This window comes from Apium graveolens, chromosome 6 (genome assembly GCF_009905375.1).
Source record: "Apium graveolens cultivar Ventura chromosome 6, ASM990537v1, whole genome shotgun sequence".
Lineage (NCBI taxonomy): Eukaryota > Viridiplantae > Streptophyta > Magnoliopsida > Apiales > Apiaceae > Apium > Apium graveolens.
Window position 1 is genome coordinate 61,668,988 of NC_133652.1, and position 19,871 is coordinate 61,688,858.

Consider the following 19,871-nt stretch of genomic DNA (forward strand, 5'->3'; position numbering starts at 1 on the left):
TTATAAACGAAATATATAATAAAATACAAATAGGATCTAAGCTAGATGGTCGTGCAATCTATATTACATTAGTCCCTCTACTCGCTACTCGCTACTCGCACATTACCTACATTAACACGGTCATACATGATAACATATTTTATATATAACCTCATGTCAAGACATACCTATATATACTAATTACCGCCGTAATGAATCTAATAGTGTGCTGATATTTTTACACGAGAATGTCAAATTTATATCGAGACATTGACAATTCCCTATATAACAAGTTTCCATCATCTTACACTGATTGTGACATCATTCACTGCGGTTAGGAGGCCAATAATAATATCACACTTATGCGAATTACAATAAATATCAACATATATTTAATTCAGAGATCACATACAATCAAAATATTTTTTCATCACAAGAATCATCGATGCTAGAAAAATATTTGTAAACATTGAATGATTTTCATCTTTCAATAGTCTAAACAATCAACGATTCTAAATTATTTTTAGTGAATTTTTAACGCACTTTAATTAAATTATCAAGGATTATATATATTATTTGGTAACAAAACTCGCACATATTTAAATTTTGAAAGTTTATACACTATATTTTAAAAATTTGCTAGAAAATGGCCCGGACTATTATGGTAGTGTTTTATTTAAACGTAGTTTTAAGATAAATCACATTTAAAATACCTGAAGCATATTCGGGGCATATGTATAAGTTGTTTTTTGTCCCTATAATGTCAAGATTTAATGCGATGCATACACTAACAAAGCAAATCCAACAATACTTTTTAAAAAAACATGCGTAACAGGTAAAATTACTGTCTACACAAATGATACGGATGTTTACAAATTGGTGGTCTTTTCCGATAGCAGATGATATTGAAAAACCTTCTCCGATCAAATTTTCAATTAGCGGGTCAAAACATTAATGTAGTATTTAGTTGGGATGAATGAGATGATTTTTTTTAAAAAAAGTAATGGGAGGGCGGTCGCGGTTTACATTTTTATCAAACCGTGCGGTGCGGTGCGGTTTGCTGGTTGAGACTTTGCTCTCGTGGTTCAAATCGCACTGCACTCGCATATTATTATCATATATATTATTATACATTTATAATAAATAAATATATATTATTATATTTCCCCTTTATAATATAGATAAATCTATACTATACTATACTTATATATACTATAATAGCCGGAATGAGGTATAATTTGTCGGATGTTCATCATCAAATAATCAGAACCGTTAGATCCAAATACTAAAAAAAAATACACTACACAAGTTCTCATATTTGAATCTCGTCAATAACAAACATTTATATTATTATTTATAAAGATACATATAAATTTTCATGTTTGAATCTCACCAATAACAAACATTTACATTATTATTTATGAATAAGAACTCATCAATCATATATTATATATATTATTTAAACTTAACTTGAAATTATACACAATGAAAGTATAATTATTTAATCATTATTTAGTATTTAATTATTTATATAGAATTTTAATAAGATTATATAAAATAAAAATAAAAATATATAAATATTAACCAAGACCTGTGCATCGCACGGGCCGTATGCTAGTATATATAATAAACATTTATGTAGTAATGTTGCGGTTTACATTGGATGGTTGGATGCTACCGTTTATTATTTTTTTGTCAATGACTAAAATAATTTAAAATTTTATCTGATTTATGCCAAAAAAATAGAAATTATAGTTAATGATTCAAATTTACTAAAATTGTATTTTGAAGTAATACTATCAACTTCAAACTTATTTATTAATTCATTTATTGATATATTAAAAATTGTAAACCACCCCCACTAAATTTATATATTTTTAAATAGTTTAAACCGCTCAAACCGCACTGCGCCACACCGCATTATCGTGGTGTGGTTTGCACGGTTTAAGATTTACACGATGCGGTTGCTGTTTGAGAATTTAGATAAACTGCACCCCGGTTTGGTTTACGATTTTGGTCCAAAGCGCACCACACCGAATCGCAAACGCCCCTAATAATAATAAATAGATAGCACAAAATTGTTCTGACAAAGAATTGTGAAAGAAATGAATTTAATAAGGAATGGAGCATTACATGTGATCAATTTTTTTTTGAAACTTACATGTGATCAACTTATATTTAACAGGTTACGATGAAATGAGTTAAAGAATGAGACTTTTGAAAATGTAGTTATTTATTTTGAAACTGTAAACACATATAAAGGTCAATACGACTCGAGATATATAAATATGTACACTTTTTTTTTTAATAAAAAGGTTTAAAGATCAAAGAAGATGTCAAGAAAGCTATGATGAAGTACAACACTACACATCAGCACATGTATACAGATTACTGAGTGCCTGGATTGTTGTAAATTGAACCTTCTGCTAATCTTACAAGGAAAACTGAACGACATTTGGTACAGTTATTAATCTAAACCCAGAAAGTACATATGGAAAATCTCAACTAAAGAAGAGATGAGGGCTATCAGATGGCTTAGAAGAAACACTTAAGTAGCGCAATCAACACGACCTACCAATATCCTCGAGGATTGGAAGGTTGTCTATGCATTAGATTTTTGTCACGAGTAACAAAAGTTTGATGTAGAACTGGATTTGATGAAGTTCCATGACTAACAGGGTTCCCAGGCACTTGATTACTAATGTTATAATGAACATTAGCTTGCCATGAATTTCCCCATTCCACCCTACCTCGCATCTCTTCAGACGATAAACTTCCAGCAGCATTAGTTGGCTGCGTTCTGACCCCAGCTGCTTTACTTTGGCAGCCTACTAGAGGTACCATACTGGGGTTATATATGCTATTCACTAAATGACCTCCTGATGTACCTCCCCAATTTTCTGCAGGCTGTACACCCCAGCCTCCAGCAGTTCGCATTTTTTTCGTTGCTATCCGGTCATAAGACACAACTGAATGATTTCCATACAAAGATTCATTGTTTGTTGCCACAGTAGGGTTAAAAGGGATAGTTTCAAGCCTTCCTTCCCAAACCGCATTTGGCGGCTCCATACTAGGTTTATAATCGTAAAGCTCAACTGAAGGACGACTCAGATTTGCCTTCTCTTCCCCATTGGTTGTGCTTTTTTGTACTGAAGCAGGTATTGTAGCATCACAGCCAAACAGAAGGCGCCTTAACCTTGATTCTTCAATCAAACCATCCATAAAATCAAAAATGTATATAATTGATAGTTCAATGGCTTTATTGATATTTGGAATTTCTGCTTCTTTGACCGCCCTTGCAACATTTTGGGATCTGTCTGTAAAATCCTCAACCTATACCGCATAAATAGATATATGATTAGGAGAGATTCAGAATGTTAATCTTCTTCTATTATACTTTTTGACAAAAGAACTTAAAATTACACTTATGCAGCCAACTTCAGAGTTCCATGTTTTGGATATCCAGGCTCCTTGATACGCACTGGCGCAGAGACCTTTGCACCAAAGTGTTGAAACAGATGATAGCTGCAATGGTTTTACAAATCTTTAAGCTACACATACTCAAGAAATGAAATCGAAATAATTATGATATAAGCCTCTATACTAAACTGATAAGAACAGATGCTACACCTAAAAAAATTATCACCTTGATTAAGAGAGTTAAGAAAAGGCTGGCTAGTGACTCCTTATTTTCTTTCCCATACTTTGAATATTTTTTCACAAACTTCATAACAGATGCAGGAGCAGTGCCCTCTAGAAAATACAAACATGTAATGTCAACAATGCAAACAATAATACAGGTTAAATAGCATAAGATAATACTTTGATGAATAGAACTCGCAAATCAAATACATTAAAAGGAAATATTTTGTCTCCTCGCTTAACAATAACTCTAGTTTATACAGTCATTACATGTAAAGTTAATTGTTCTCTCAAGCTAAAAATGAGTGTTGATGTGACATTATTGTATATATCTTTTCTTTTACGAGTGCCTGGTAATACCTTCAAGTTCATTGCATAAGTTGTATTTTTACGAAATATTCTTAATTTGTACTTTGTTTTGTTTTCAGGATGGAAGTCCCTTTGCATTAATTTCTCTTGTTTGTGAGGCATCGGAATAGTGGCTATAAAAAACCTCAGAAGTTGTGGGCGCTTTAGGAGCATGTGGTTTAAGTCAAATAGCACCTTGCAAGTCGCACATGGGTAGTGAAGTACAAAATCCGATACGGCAACAGTAACGCTATAGCATTGCTATAAAGATGTAAGATTAGATGGCTAGAATAGATTGCTGCAAAATTACCTCATCATTGACGAAAAATGCCTGGAAAGCAGCATTTGTGTACTCCTACTGTAGTGGGCTGGATTCTTTATTGTTTAGAGGGCTGCTTAGGCTAAAGCTGGGTGTTCATAGGCAGCTATAGGAAGAAGGGGAAAGCTCAGCCCACATGGCATAGAGGACATGAAACTAAAATACGTGAAGCTGGGGCCGATAAGGGAAGATCGCATCTTAAATTAAAAGAACGCTGGTGTGTATTAGTTAGCATCTTAAATTATTCTTTGTGGAGATGATAAGATATACTACTTGTTGTGTTACATAGTCTTGTGTTAAGGTTTTAGAATTAACACTTCAGTTGGTTTAAATTTCAAAGATTTTTTTTATTTTAGTTAGCTGATCTAAGCTAGAAGTGTATTTGTGACAAAACAAAACTTTTGCCTCAAATCTTCTATCTGTATTATGGGTAAATCGTTAAGGTCCAAATACCTCGACACAAATGTCATGACCAAAATTCTTATATATACAACTGAGCTTTAAAGATTAGGAATAATTTCTATAGGATAAGCTTAATCACCCAGAATTTTGATTTCAGGAGAGTAGTACATACAGTTAGGGCTGGCAATTTCGGGTTTTGGGTCGGGTTGACCATATCCGGTCCAATTTTTAGGTCTACCCGAACCCGATACGACCCGAAACAGGTTCAAATTTATCAACCCGAACACGACCTGTTGATTGCAGAATTTACCTGAACCCGACCTGGTCTGACCCCAAATCACAAATGGGTGGTATTTTACTGACGCCCTCGGACTGAAAAAGCAAATCGATTCAGAGCACCCAGAAATCAGCAAGAATTCATTACATCCACCATCTCTCCAATAGAAAATAAAATGGGATTGAAGTGAAAACTTCACACTCGTATACATACATTCACACTATATATATACGAATCCAACATCCAATTCAGCATTTGATTAATAACAAAATCATGGCTCATACATGTTTGTAAATCGACATAAATTAAGTAGAAAAAAGTTGACACAGAAGATAGGAAGTAAAAAAAGGGAAAAAAAGAGAGGATAAGAATGAAGATTGAAGGGAGTGGCTGGCTGGCTGCTGTATCAAGACAGGGTTTTAAATTTGGATCAATACTGACTTCAGACATGTGACTACAGATTATATGTTGCTGGGCTTGGGCTTCTTATTGGCCCAAAACCAATGGCCGAAGTAAATGGCTAAGTACGATATATATGAATTAAACATGTAATTTATACATTCCGGGTATTTCGGGTTACCCCAAATTGACCTGATTTTTTCGAGTTAGTTTATGTCAACCCGAACCCAACCCGAAATTAAAAACCCCAACCATAATTCGTACTTTCCCGTGTCGGTTTCGTGTCGGGTTTCGGGTCGTGTCGATTTTTTCCACCCCTACATACAACTCAAGCACAGAGATAACCTATTGCAATCTGTTCCTGATATATAACCCTAATTGCATACAAGGCAAAACACTGCAGAACAAAATATTGCTTATCTAGTCTAGCTTAAAAGCTGATAACTGATAAAAAAAATGGAAAATAGAACGTCACAACTACAAGATTTAACAGATATAGCTTCTAGAACAATTCCACAATTTGGGCACATAACAGATGCTATCCAAGAAGGCATTAATACATTGTTTAATCACTCTATAATCAAAAACTACAACCACATAATCTATCCAAAAGGTCCTCTTTTAAAAGAATGATTAAAAAGTTACACAACTGTCTAGTAAAGACCAGTGATGTTACCTTTAAACAAGGCAGAAAGTGGTGGTAATATAGGGGGATTTCGAGTCTGCAATGTAGACAAAAAGGGTAAGCATAGTCTCAGACAAAAGATCTAGCAATAATCCTTAAACAAACTCTACTCGCATCAACCATTGGGCATTGGAAAAGTCAATTGTAGCATTACATGGAAAGGAAGCGTCAGGGAGAAGACATAGTTTGTCATTTCAAGTCCCTATATGAACTTCAAGCAAAAACCAATGATAATAAATATGTATGTTAGATTACTTCAAATTGTTTTTCAAGCTAAACATTTAAAAAATATATCATCCATACTCTTTATTCAGTAACTTTTTCCAAATACAAATAGAGCAATTTGATTAAATAAAATTATATTACATCTCATTTATTTGCCTCTGCAATTTCACTTTACAAATTATGTACTGTTCATTAGAATCCTACAACAATAGTTAACAACTAACATATACAATCACACTAAAATAGTTAATAACTTACAGATATAATGCATATGTAGTCAATAATTATGCGTTGTTTATAGATTATTAGAATCCTACTACTATAGTTAACGACATCATTTAAATTTAAATAATATTAGAAATAGTTAACAACTTGCAAAGTTAATGTAGATACAAGTATGTTCAGATTTTATGACAAAACTATTTTCTAAAATAGGTATTTGCGCCTCCTAAATATTTTCATTTTTTAATCTAATCCTGCAAATCTAATTTTTTATTATTTGTAGGTTAGGTTGATTAGGATCGAATAATTGCCCATATTACCTATATTTGAGAAGCAGTTGCCCGAAATACCGGTTAGTGGGAGTCATTGCCCTTTTTACTGGCGCTGTTCGCATTCTACAAGTGCGTATATTATTAAAGTTCAACAGCAAATTCCAGGCACCGGTAGGATCATTTACTTCGGTGGAGTACTTAATTCTATATATTTCATTTTTTACTATTAACACGTACAAGAGCACTATGAGCCATTAACTTTATATGCTGACATGCATCTCCCTTCTCTTACTTTCCACATCTGAAAGTACATGAATTTTGGATTAAAAACTGGTGGACTCGTGTAGAGTTACTTGTTCTAAAGCGGCATGTATACTAGACCCATGTACTGTGATTTGAAAACGTGCATTTGCCAATTGCGTAGCCAGAAATAAGCATATTGTTCTTGTGTGCTCTGTATCAATTAAAAAGTAAATTAAAAATATTATTATGTTGTCTACGCAATATTGTGATGCGTGTACTCAACCTACGCAATGCATCTATGCGTATTCTAGGGCACGCAAACTTGGCATGCCTAGTAGGTGGGTAAAAAGGGCTACATTTAACGCCAATGAGCATTCTGGTAACATCCTTTAAAAAATTAGGTAAACTGTTACTGGGCATCCACCCGTTAGGATCCTACTACAATCGTCTGGATACAACTTCCAAATATAATCAAGAATGATATCTTTTATCTTTCTTAATGAGCAATCTTAACAATATGGTCACATTCAATTATTTTATTAAAAACTGAAATATTTTTTTTTTACATAATTTATAATTAGCTTTCTAATCTCTCCTGGTTTTTTCATCATAAATCGATTCTTTATTTTTTTTCTTAAAATAAGGGTTGACATTTTTTATTTTTTAAAAATATTTAATTTAGTATTTTTAAGAATTTAGTGTTAAATTTAGTCACTTCTAAAATTACAATTTTATCCCGAAAGATCACCATTTTAGAACTAACTCTACTATTTTTAAAACCAAATAATTTTAGTATAATCACAAGAGTGCCAATACTTATGAAAATATATTTAAAATTTTTAAATCAGATACAAATAAAAGCAGTAACAAAATGAACATATTTCCTATAATCACAACACCTGAAAAGATATATGAGAAAAATCAACAATATATTTAACTAATACTACCATTAAATTATTAAGATAAATTGCTATTATTGTCAATCAACAAATTATTTTCACTAACAATTTATGTCTAGGCCCGTCCTTTGTACGGTTACCAGCTAGCACAGAGTTGAAGGGAATATTGCACGTAATACATTTCCTCTTTACCATATGCTTGCCCTTGTCATATTTTCTTTTGTATTTATCTTTTTATTGTCAAAAGTTACATTTTGTTGACTATATAACAAGAATAATAATTAACCTATGCATTACACTGAAACAATATAGATTCAAATGACAATAATAAAACAGTTCTCGCATACATAACTTCCATGAGTTCCATCACAAATCGTACCTGTAAATGGAAAGTCACCAGAAGTATAATGGATAAAGAGTTGAGTGTTCCATCCTTTGAACTGTTTATGTTATGCACCTTCGCCCAGGTTTTCATCTGCAAAGTAGGTAAATATATTATAATGTATCATACATTCATTCTAAAAGTCGAATCGATATTCAAGAGATGCACTTGGTGACAAACATTATCCTGCACACATCAAGAAAAGAACTATTTTGATTGGTTCAGACAGTGTTCTCATGGACACTTTGCTGCCCTATTGAGGGGAGATGATGACTTTAAAGTTTAGGAAACCATAATGATGCCTTACCAGAAAACATAGCTTCTGAAACCTATAATCGATCGAAGATATCATGTGGACAATTTGGGATTTCAAAATTCCATCCCTATTCTCTACTGAAATATCACATTCAACCCCAGTTCCAGCATCAACAATTTTTAGAATCGGCACCCTAGCAGAAAAAATAGGCTTTACACCGGAAACATGCCCTCTACCTAAATTAAAAGAACATAAAATGGTTAACAGATTTAATGTAATAAACTGCGTACTTTGACTAAATCAAGTACAGGTTATTTTTCACAGAGGAGATCAACCACAAAAAAATTACAAGTCGCAAATTCAGATTTTATAAAGGGCAGAAGGCTTACAATAGCATATTCTTATAGAATAACATGAATAATAGAACTACTATAACTTTTCTCCGATATTTGATTGCGAGTAACATAGGACTAATTTAACATTCCACCTAAGCATTAGGACCCACAATCAATCTTAAAAATATCTGTTACAAATGTGTATCCCAAATTCCCAATCCATATTTGACACAATATATTACTCTTTTGTTTTCAAAGAGTGCATAAAAGTAAAATTAATCTTTTAAGGCAATTACTTTATTATTTAGCATATGTTTAGATGGTTACAAGTTAAATCATGATTTAACTGTTTTACACACATTCTTAGTTTTAACCGGGATTTCCTTGCACATTTGATATATGATGATCAATTCAAACTTCTCGCAAATATAGATTTTATAAAGGGCAGAAGGCTTATAATAGCATATTCTTATAGAATAACATGAATTAAAAACTACTATAACTTTTGCTCCAACATTTGATTGCGAGTAACATGGGACTAATTTTTAACATTCCACCTAAGCATTAGGACCCGCAATCATTCTTAAAAATATCTGTTACAAATGTGTATCCCAATACATAGTTGACACAATATATTACTCTTTTGTTTTCAAAGAGTGCATAAAAGTAAAACTAATCTTTTAAGTCAATAACTATATTATTTAGCATATGTTTAGATGGTTACAAGTTGCAACATGATTTAACTGTTCTACACACAATCTTAGTTTTAACCAGAATATTACTTGCACATTTGATAAATGATATTCAATTCAAACTTCTGTGCTTTCAGTGAGCAAGTCTGTATTCTGCCAGAATTTAATATATTTTTTTAATGCACATTGATGAACAATATAATCTGTTTACTTAATTTCATCTAAGTTCTAACTAATCATTCCTAAAAAAACAAGTTTAGTTTAATTATTAAAATCATCACAACTGTCTGATGTAGAATTTGTGAATGATTTGATCACACATTAACTTAGTACACCAAAAAAACTTGAGGGATTACAAGGTGGCTGACATGTTAACTAAAACACAATCAAATATGTATGCCTTCATTTAATAAAAAAATATATATATGTATGCCTTCAACTAACAAACATGCAGCTAGATTGACTCCTAGAATATTATGTATATGATCTTATAAGTTATAACAGAAGCCGCAAACTACCAGTTACTCCCTTCGTTCCTTCAAATCTGGGCAAAAATAGCAGTATGTGAAAAAATAGCAATATGAATAGGGCTATTGTTGTAAACTTTTTGCATAACACTACTACCAGTTTTCAAGGAACAGAGGGAGTCAAACACAAATCAAAAATGATGTGCAACATTTAAGAATACGAGGTAACAAGAAATTACTTTGAAGTGCATAAAACTTTTTCAAAAACTTCCGGAGAGCTTTAATTTTCTTGTCGCGGGGGTACTCAGCTGCGTCATTACTAAAATTAACTGACAGGTCAAGATCGCTTGTGGGACTGAACAAGTCCATCACAAATGAACCAAATTCCTCTACAATAGGATGGTCAGGTTTTCCTGTACATAATTAAGAGTGTCAAGTTCTTTGATTAAAAATGAACTTCATATTTTCATTTTTCTTGACAATCTAGGAAACTAGAAATTGTACTGCATAGTAAATCCATTGGACTGATGCTTTTAAGACCTATGATAAGATATAACAGACATACCAACCCTGTGTGCATTCCCATGTAACAACTATAAATTGCATTTATGATAGCACACATATTATCTCTCATACACTCACGAACATCCACATCCTAATCTCTCAAGTGCAACAGGAAATCGCTAAAAGTTCAGACAAAAAATACCGTAGAGCTCCTTCGCTATTTCATTGAATACTAGAACTAGATCGCGTCGATTATTATAATCACTTGATTTTGGCCGAAGGATTAAGAAAACATCCTGAAGTAGTTCTTCCAGTCCAGATAGCTTTTCAGGAATAACTTTATGTATATTTAGTCCTTTCAACTCAAGCTTTTCTACCTTCTTGCGCAAGACTGAATCAAGGGAAAACCAGGTTACAAAGATATTAAAATAAAAGATGCAATCTTTTGTGATAAATGATAAGGTAATTTTACTAGGTCCAAACTTAATGGACAATTCCGACAAAGTAGAAAATGTTATTTGGCGTATTAATGCAAATCACTGAATCTGAAAAGTATAATAATTACAGACTTGTTCTGGAACTTGATTTTAACCATTGTACGCTACTTTTTCTAGAAAAAGTCAACCAACTAAAAAAGAAAAGGTAAGACTATAAAAAAGTCGACTACTTCAGGAAACAAAAAAGTAGCAATACAGAAAATGAATACCACATTTTCAAACAAAATATTGAAACACTCATAATACTAAACATGTCCAAACAGATACCGATATATGTATACACCTTCATCTACAAAAACGCATACATGTAAAGTTATCAATTCAAAAACATCTTAATATACTTCGAGACAACAATAACTGTTTGCACGAGATCTTTACCTTCTTTTATCAATAACCAACATCATTCCATAAATGATTGAAATTTTTACAAACTAAGACATAAGCAGATAAATACAACAATAAATAAGTACGATATATCATCTACAACTAACCAAACTCGACAAAGTCTACGATCGTCAAAGTAACAAAAAAACACCAACCGGCCATCTCACATTCTCAAAACCCGCAATTATTATAGACACATAATAAAGATATAAAAATTCAGTATTCTTGAATCAACAAACACAAAAATACAGCATAATGAAGAACCACAAACAACACAGCATAATCAAGAAAAAACAAGAACTAGTAAAAAGGTTGAAAATTGGATATAATAGCAATGAATCAAGAATGAAGTTGAAGCAAGAAAAAGATTATACCCTTTTCGCGTAAAACAGTCATTTTTAATTCAACCCCGGAAATGAATCGATTTGTATAACGAGAAACATGCCCAATTTTCAACAAAAGCTCATCTTCTTTCAATCCCCTGCAAATGAATAGTAACTGCAAAAATAAATCATAAATTAATGTATAGAGATATAGATGCAGATATTATATAGATGAGTTTGATTACGAGGCTGGAATATTGAAGGGATATTTAAAAATCAAATCGAATCGAAACGAGTTAATTTTATATTTGCTGGGGTTTTATTAACTTTTGAGTTCCCGGAATGGCATATATCAATCATACCATACACCTACGAAGCGTATGCGATTTTTAGAAAGAAAAAAAATTATTTTCTTTTTAATGTCTTTCTTGGATGCGGTCAAGAAAAAAAATTATTTTTTTTTAATGTCTTTCTTGGATGCGGTGGACTTAATTCTCTCTTTAATTCAATTCCAATTTTCCGTCACCATTTTTACATGTCACTATTCTACAATCAAAAAATCAAAAGTTGAATGGGCATAAATTTAAATAATGTGTCGTTGATATGAGAGCCACGTGATCTATCGAGTTATCAAGAATTATCGAAACGACGAGCAGAGTTGTGTCAACCTTTTATCTAATAAAAGTATTCCTTCGAGAAATGAAGATTTATTGCACCTGTTAACTCTAAAATTATTACGGTCTTCAGATATCATCAAACAAATTATAACTAATCTAATGAGTCATTCACAATTTTACGGTTACACATATATGGCTTAATTTTTGAAACAAATATATAACTATTGGAGATTAATCAGATAGCATTCACCTATGTTGCCGCAGGAGCAATATACTGAATATTGACCCTAAATGACACTTTATGAGAAAGAATGGAACAAGACAACACGGTTGAAAATAATTATCCAAAATATGAATACAATACCGCCAGCTGAAGTAGCGTTTTGAACAAAACGCGGTGTTGCCAAGTGTTTGGTTGTTAGTTTTTTCCATGCGGCTTTGTTTTTATTTCTTTCTCTTTTTATTTTTGTTTTTCGTGCTAAACATTATTTTAAGTAGCGTTTTGCACAACTTTTATTTATTTTCGGTTAAATCACTGTATTTTTTTGTTCTGTTTTAAATATTTTTAAAACTCAAATGGGGAATTTTTTTAACTCAAAAATATTAAAACTGTTTGTTAAATTAGGAATCAAGATATGAATTAGAGTTTGATTCCTAGAGTTTGATTCCTAGCGTTTAGAACCATATTAAATTTGGGTTTTGATTCTAGGATTCAGGGTAAATCGGTGTACATTTTATTCATATTTTTTTAATATTTTCAAAGCTCAAAATGGGATTGTTGAACCCTAAAATATTAAAAATTGTTAAATTAATATGTCTTTTATTCAAAAAAAATTAATATTTTTAAAACGCAAATGGGATTACTAAATCCTAAAAAATTAATAAATGATAAATTATGCTATACTATGAAATTAAAAACATAACATAAGGAGTTCGGCTTCAAAACGACACATAAGAAACTCGTGATAAAAAAAAACTCAAACTATAGCGTGGTGTATATATTTAAAAGAATAAAAGATGTCAAAATGCTAATCGATATAGCATTTTGTACTAATTTTTATACGCTAAATGAAGTCTCGTGTTGAATTGATATTTTAGGCCATTTATTTAGATTATGCCAATTCATTTCTGAATCGTCCTTTTGTCAACACGGGGCACATCATCGGTAAGGGACGATTGTTTCGGGCAAAAATTTAACGATATTTTGAAATTTAACTTAATTTAAGAGTGCGAGTCCTTGTAATATTTATAATTTGGATTTGTATATTAGAACTTTCATGTATTCAATGCAATCTAATTGTTCAAGTTGTATGTAATGTCGAAGTACATATGTATATTTTGTAATTTGTAATGTGAACATGTATGCCACAAATTAAGCATATTTTGTATAATAATATATTTTGTAATGATAAAATATATTAGTGAAAATAATGATATTTGTAGAAAATAATTTGCAAGATAATATATTTTATAATATTTTATTTGCAAAATATATTAATTTCAGATTCTCCAATAAAATAGCGGATTTCATAAAATTTTCTGTCCGATTTAATCGGATATCCGAATATTCAAATATCTGGTTACATTGGATCCGGATACGGAATTTGATTTTAGTCATTCGAAAAATCGTTTTTTTGGTTCAAATTTCAAAATCGGACCGAATATTTGGTTTTTCTCATCCCCATTGGCGAAAAGTGCGATCAAATTACCCACCGAATGTGAAGATGGGTATTGCATATACACTTACGCTGTGTTTGGTTCAACGGGGGGGAGAGAATAGGAGGAATTTTAATAGAGGGGAGGGGAGGGGAGGGAAAATATATAATATTAATTTTATTTGGTTGAAGGAAGGGAAGGGAGGAGAATTAACTCATTTTTATGTTTGGTACAGGAGGGGAAGTGAGGGGTTTATAATTAAAATTACATATAAGTCCTTTAGGATATATATAAGTGTTAATAAGGTATAAGGTTATTTTTGTCAATAAAATTTCTCCCTTCCAAAAAACCCCAAATTGGGAGGAAACAAAATAAGACCCATAAGAGATTTTAGACCCCTTCATTTCCCTCCCCTTCCCTCTAAAAATATGAACCAAACACATTTTTTATTGTAGAAACCCTCCCCTCCCCTCTATTTTCTACCAACCAAACAGGGGCTTAAATAAAGTTAAAGTCGACGTCCTTATATAGATGGGTATTTTGTATACACTGAAACCTATACTATATTATAATAATCGTAATGCAGTATAATTTGGTATGTGTTTTTTTGTTGATTTGGTTATCCCAATTTATGATCGTTGGATATTTTTAATCACGTGATCAAGACCATTAAATTCAAATACTAAAATAATAAACACTACTCAAACTCTCAAGTACAAACTCCCCAACAACATATATTTATATTATTATTTATACACTACCCAATATTCAGGTTCGAGTCCCTCCAATAATAATAATAATAATGAAAATAATAATAATAATTATTATTATTATTATCATAGATAACCTGCAGCCGATACCCTTCAAGTGCGCACTGAGTAAACTCTACAGATTCACGTAATAAGCTATAAATCACGTGAATCAATATAAATCACATTTAAGCGACAGACTCTGCCTCGGGATTATATTATTATTTATAAATATAGTAACACGGTAATGATTCAAAAAAATTATTATAATTTTAAATAATATAAAAATATTAATAAAAATATGTGCACTATTTTTCGTTTTTCTATTTTTTTTTTAAGGTGCGAGGGTAGTAAAGTTAAAGTCACCGTCCTTATATATGCACCCTATTCTTGATTGTCCAAATGCCCCTTTATATTTTGATGACGTACTCAAACTCTTAGACAACGTTTCTCATTTTCTTCAAGAAAAACCCTCTTAATTATATAAAGAATCATAGAAAATTATTAATTTTATTATAAAATTTTATCAAAGTCATTACTAATGTAGAATAATAATTATATTTAAATATATTAAAATATTTAACAATTGAAATTTGAAAAATAATTGATTTTAAACTTGATTTTACTGTGAAATAATTTTGGATAAGTGTGATTTTACTGTGATTCTACTATAAAATCACAGTAAACTATTTCATCAAATTTTAATAATTTTTTAAATAAAAAAATTGTGCAACTTTATTTTTAATTTGGTAAATAAAATTTATAATTATATATGACGAAAAATAAAATAAAATATATATTTATATCTTTTAAACAATAATTCTCTTCTATTTAAGGGAGCCTACATAAATCACCACCCTATATATAAATATAAACCCCTAATATGTATAACAGATAAATATCCGTCACGCAATTTACTAATAAGTATAGTCTAACGGAGATCTTGGAATATATGTCTAAGGGTCATTCTACACTTTATATATGTTTTTTTTTTTTTTTTTTTTTGAGAAATAGAATTCCATTAAGCCAAAACATCCGACAATAATGTCTCCAACAAACATGATGGAGGAGACGGGATTACAATAAAGCAACTAAGCTCACAAGGAAACCTAGCAAGTTTGTGCGCTACCTTGTTCGCCTGCTTTTTAACATGATTAACTACAAGCCTACCATTATTTCTTAACAACTCTTGACAATGCTGCATCAAGTCCCCACTCTCCAGTAGGTTAGCCTGTCCTTGATTGATTGCATTGACACTAATCAGAGAATCACTCTCAACAGTAATATGATCACCTTCCAATTCCTGAGACCACAACATAGCTTCCAAGATGCCTGTTAACTCTGCTTCCACGACCGAAACAACACCAGCAAACCGCATTGTTTTACCTGCAATGTATTGACCTTGGTGATCTCTCAGAACCATACCAACTGAAAAAAAGTCTTGCCCTCCCACTACTGACGCATCCACGTTGATTTTAAGCTGATTTACCTCTGGAGGTTTCCATTTGTGCTCACTCCTTGCCTCGTTCTCTCCACCAATCTGCATACTCGAGTTTCTTTTATTTGCTAACTGCCAGTCTGCAACTTGTTTTTTGCTCCAGGAAATCACATACGATGCTGACATATTCTTGTTTTCGAAGATACGTTTATTCCTTGCAAACCAGATTCCCCAGATCACAGTCGAAATTTTGATCAATACATCATTTGAAGCGCTTGCCAACACATTAATTAGCCAAATATGAGCATATTCCTCCTCTCTCGTGTCAAAGTCGAGGCCTACTTCATGCCAACACTCCTTAGCATAATTACAATCAATGAACAGATGATTCATATGTTCAATATCTCCCACACACATCGGACATCCAATTGGGACTGGAACACCTCTACCCCTGAGTATATTCCTAACTGGTATCGTGTTACGGCAAAACCTCCACAACATCACTTTCATTTTATGAGGGATTTGCAGCTTCCATAACTTACTCCAACCACTTGACACCTGAATTCCTACTTCAGCAGTTTGAACTCTACACCACTCAAAGTACCCAGACTTCACCGTGTACTGCCCATTATTCGTATGGACCCAGGCAATCCTGTCTCTTGTACACACTTGCGGAATACGGGTATTTAATATGGCCTCTGAATCATCACCACTGAAATGCATTCGTACTTTGTCTACATCCCAAGCCTTCTCATTCTCACGAAAAAAATCACAAGCTCTCATCTGTTCCAACTGGTTGCTGACTGATGTGTTATCAACACAGTAAGTTTCCTTTGCTCTCAACCATTTGTCTTTAGCAATCAAGATCGACTTACCATCACCCAAAACCCATCTCAGACCCTTCTTCAATTCTTCTTTTGCCTGCCAAATACCTGACCATGTATAACTAGCACCTCCAGTTCTACCAGCTTGTAAAAAGTGACAGGTTGGATAGTATCTTGCCTTCAAAACACGAGTTACCAAAGCATTTGGTCTGTTCATTAGATTCCAGCATTGCTTACCTAATAAAGCCAGATTAAAACCAAGAATGTCTCTAAAACCCAAACCTCCCTTATTTTTTGACATACACATCTTGCTCCAAGCCAACCAACGAATGCCTTTGCTATTAGAGGAATTAGTCTGCCACCAAAACGCGTTCATAACTCTTTCTATTTCCTGGCACAATGACTTAGGGAGCAAAAAGCATGACATGGCGTATGCTGGAATTGACTGCACCACATTCTTTAACATGACCAACTTCCCAGCCTTTGACAGAAGACTCGAGCTCCATCCTTTAATTTTCTGAATAACCCTGTCCTTCAAGTACCTGAACACTGTTTTCTTCGATCGTCCTATTAACGAAGGTAAACCAAGGTATTTACTATCTCCTATATCTTTGTGAACTCCAAGCTCCTGTTTTATCTGAACTTGCTTATCCATCCTGACATTCGAGCTAAAAAAGATCGCAGATTTTTGGTAATTCACTGCTTGACCTGACCACTCTTCATAGTAGTTCAGCAAATCTTTAACAGCCCTTGCTTCTATCCCATTAGCTTTAAAGAATAAAAAGCTGTCATCGGCAAACAATAAATGCGTAACTGCTGGAGCCGAATTGCAGATACGACAACCATTTATTTGCCCTGAACCTGCAGCTGATTTCAATGCCTCTGACAAGCCTTCAACGCACAATAAGAACAAGTATGGAGATAGAGGATCTCCTTGACGGAGACCCCTAGTCGGCACAATGGGACCTAATGTAGATCCTTGAAAGGAGATGGAATAAGAAACAGTTGTCACACAAAGCATCACCCATTTGATCCATTTTTCTGAAAATCCCATCCCAGTCATTCGACTCCTCAAATAATTCCAGTTCACCCGATCGTAGGCTTTGCTGATATCTAATTTTAGGGCCACCTCTCCTTCCTGGCCACTACTTTTGCGTTTCATGTAGTGTAATATCTCAAATGCCACCAGAACGTTGTCTGTTATGTTTCGACCCGGAACAAAAGCTGATTGCTCTTCAGAAATGATACCTGGAAGAATTTTTTGAAGCCTATTCGCCAAAACTTTCGCTACAATCTTATATAGGACATTACATAATGCTATTGGTCGAAGGTCTTTAGGATCATCAACATTATCTTTCTTAGGGATGAGCACCAAAGTAGTATCGTTTACCTCAACTGGAAAAGCAATTTCTACTAGCCATTGTTGACAACACTTGAACACCTCTTCCCCAATCAGCTTCCAGAAATGCTGAAAAAAAGCTGGGTTTAATCCGTCCGGTCCACTTGCTTTATCTGGGTGCATGCTCTTAACAGCTTGTGTAAATTCTTTAAAAGTCAGCTCTGCAGTTAACTCATCGTTTTGACTGTTCGAGATTACAAAATCAGTAATATGATTTGGCTGATTAGAACTATTGTCCGAAGCCTTGAACACCTGACTAAAGTACTCCATTAACACTCTGCACATTCCATCATGACTGGTATCAAGGGTTCCATCATCAGCTTTCAGGCCAGAAATATGATTAAGCTTTTTTCTACTCGATGCCGCTGCATGAAAGTATTTAGAATTTGTATCCCCCTCCTTTAGCCAAAATGATTTGGCTCTCTGTTGCCAATAAGCTTCTTCATGAATTAATAACTCATTCAGTTTGTCCTTCTCATCAAAATACATTTGGACACCATCGTCATCCTCTCTGCTTTTTAAACTATCAATAACTTCCTTTAGTTTCACTACCTTCTCTCTGAACTTATGAAAAAACACTCTCCCCCACTTCGCCATATATTTTGAGACTGAAAATAACTTAGGCAGCAGGTTCATTGCAGGAAGACTTTGCCAGAAACTTGTAACCTCCGTATGAAAATTACTTTCTTTCAACCACGTATTTTCGAATCTGAATCTGAATTGTTTCTTGGGAATTGACGTATTAACCAGCTCAAGCTTAATGGGATCATGGTCAGACACTATAGCATGAAAACCCGTTAATGTACAAAGAGGGAATTTGTGCCACCACGAACTGTTTGCAAAGCATCTGTCTAATCTTTCACGCACCCATCCTGCCGTTCCTTTACTTTTCTCCCAAGTGAATTCACCACCTTTCAAGTCCACTTCTATCAGAGAGCTATCTTCCACTGCTTTCCTAAAACCGTCCAGTAAGCTCTGTGGATGCTTGTTCTTACCTTTCTTATCATTGGCATAAAGCATATCATTAAAGTCTCCGAAAATGCACCATGGTAATTGAGACATCGAAGCCAGAGATCGAATGAGGTTCCAAGATTCGTGTCTTCTTTCTCTCTCAGGATAACCATAAAACCAAGTAAGACGCCAGTTTCCTCCACCTCTCTCTTTTATTATAGCATCAATGTGATTATTAGAAGAATCAAAAACAGTGCACAAAACATTATGTCTCCAGAACATTGCTAAACCACCTCCTCTCCCTTGTTTGTCTACCGAATGAAAATTAACAAAGCCCAGTTTCAAAGCTAGGGCTGTAATTTTAATACTATCAGCTAAGGTCTCAGATAAACACAAAAGATCAGGCTTATGAGATTTGATCATCTCTTTTAACACTCGAACTGTACGAGGTGAGCCCACACCTCGACAGTTCCATCCTATAGCAT

At 33.2% G+C, this 19,871-nt stretch overlaps 1 protein-coding gene across 1 annotated transcript; it reads right to left on the bottom strand.

Moving 5' to 3' along the window:
* Window positions 1-2,258: 2,258 nt before the first annotated feature.
* LOC141666528 (protein HESO1-like) lies at window positions 2,259-12,169 on the bottom strand. The gene is made up of 10 exons (XM_074472583.1): window positions 12,115-12,169; window positions 11,804-11,910; window positions 10,751-10,939; window positions 10,284-10,457; window positions 8,602-8,786; window positions 8,292-8,387; window positions 6,043-6,088; window positions 3,626-3,732; window positions 3,403-3,504; window positions 2,259-3,312 (listed from the first exon to the last, which is right to left on the bottom strand). The coding sequence occupies exons 2-10, from the start codon at window positions 11,823-11,825 to the stop codon at window positions 2,551-2,553; spliced, it is 1,683 nt and encodes a 560-aa protein (XP_074328684.1). The 5' UTR covers window positions 11,826-11,910; window positions 12,115-12,169; the 3' UTR covers window positions 2,259-2,550.
* Window positions 12,170-19,871: the final 7,702 nt, after the last annotated feature.

What these genes read in the sequence shown, in the direction of transcription:
- LOC141666528 (XM_074472583.1), bottom strand. Translation starts at nt 11,825, where the DNA reads ATGACTGTTTTACGCGAAAAGG. An exon ending in AAAGTTTTATGCACTTCAAA is followed by an intron (nt 8,787 to 10,283) that starts GTAATTTCTTGT and finishes CTTTTAATTTAG; the next exon opens with GTAGAGGGCATGTTTCCGGT. An exon ending in TGGTGACTTTCCATTTACAG is followed by an intron (nt 6,089 to 8,291) that starts GTACGATTTGTG and finishes TCTACATTGCAG; the next exon opens with ACTCGAAATCCCCCTATATT.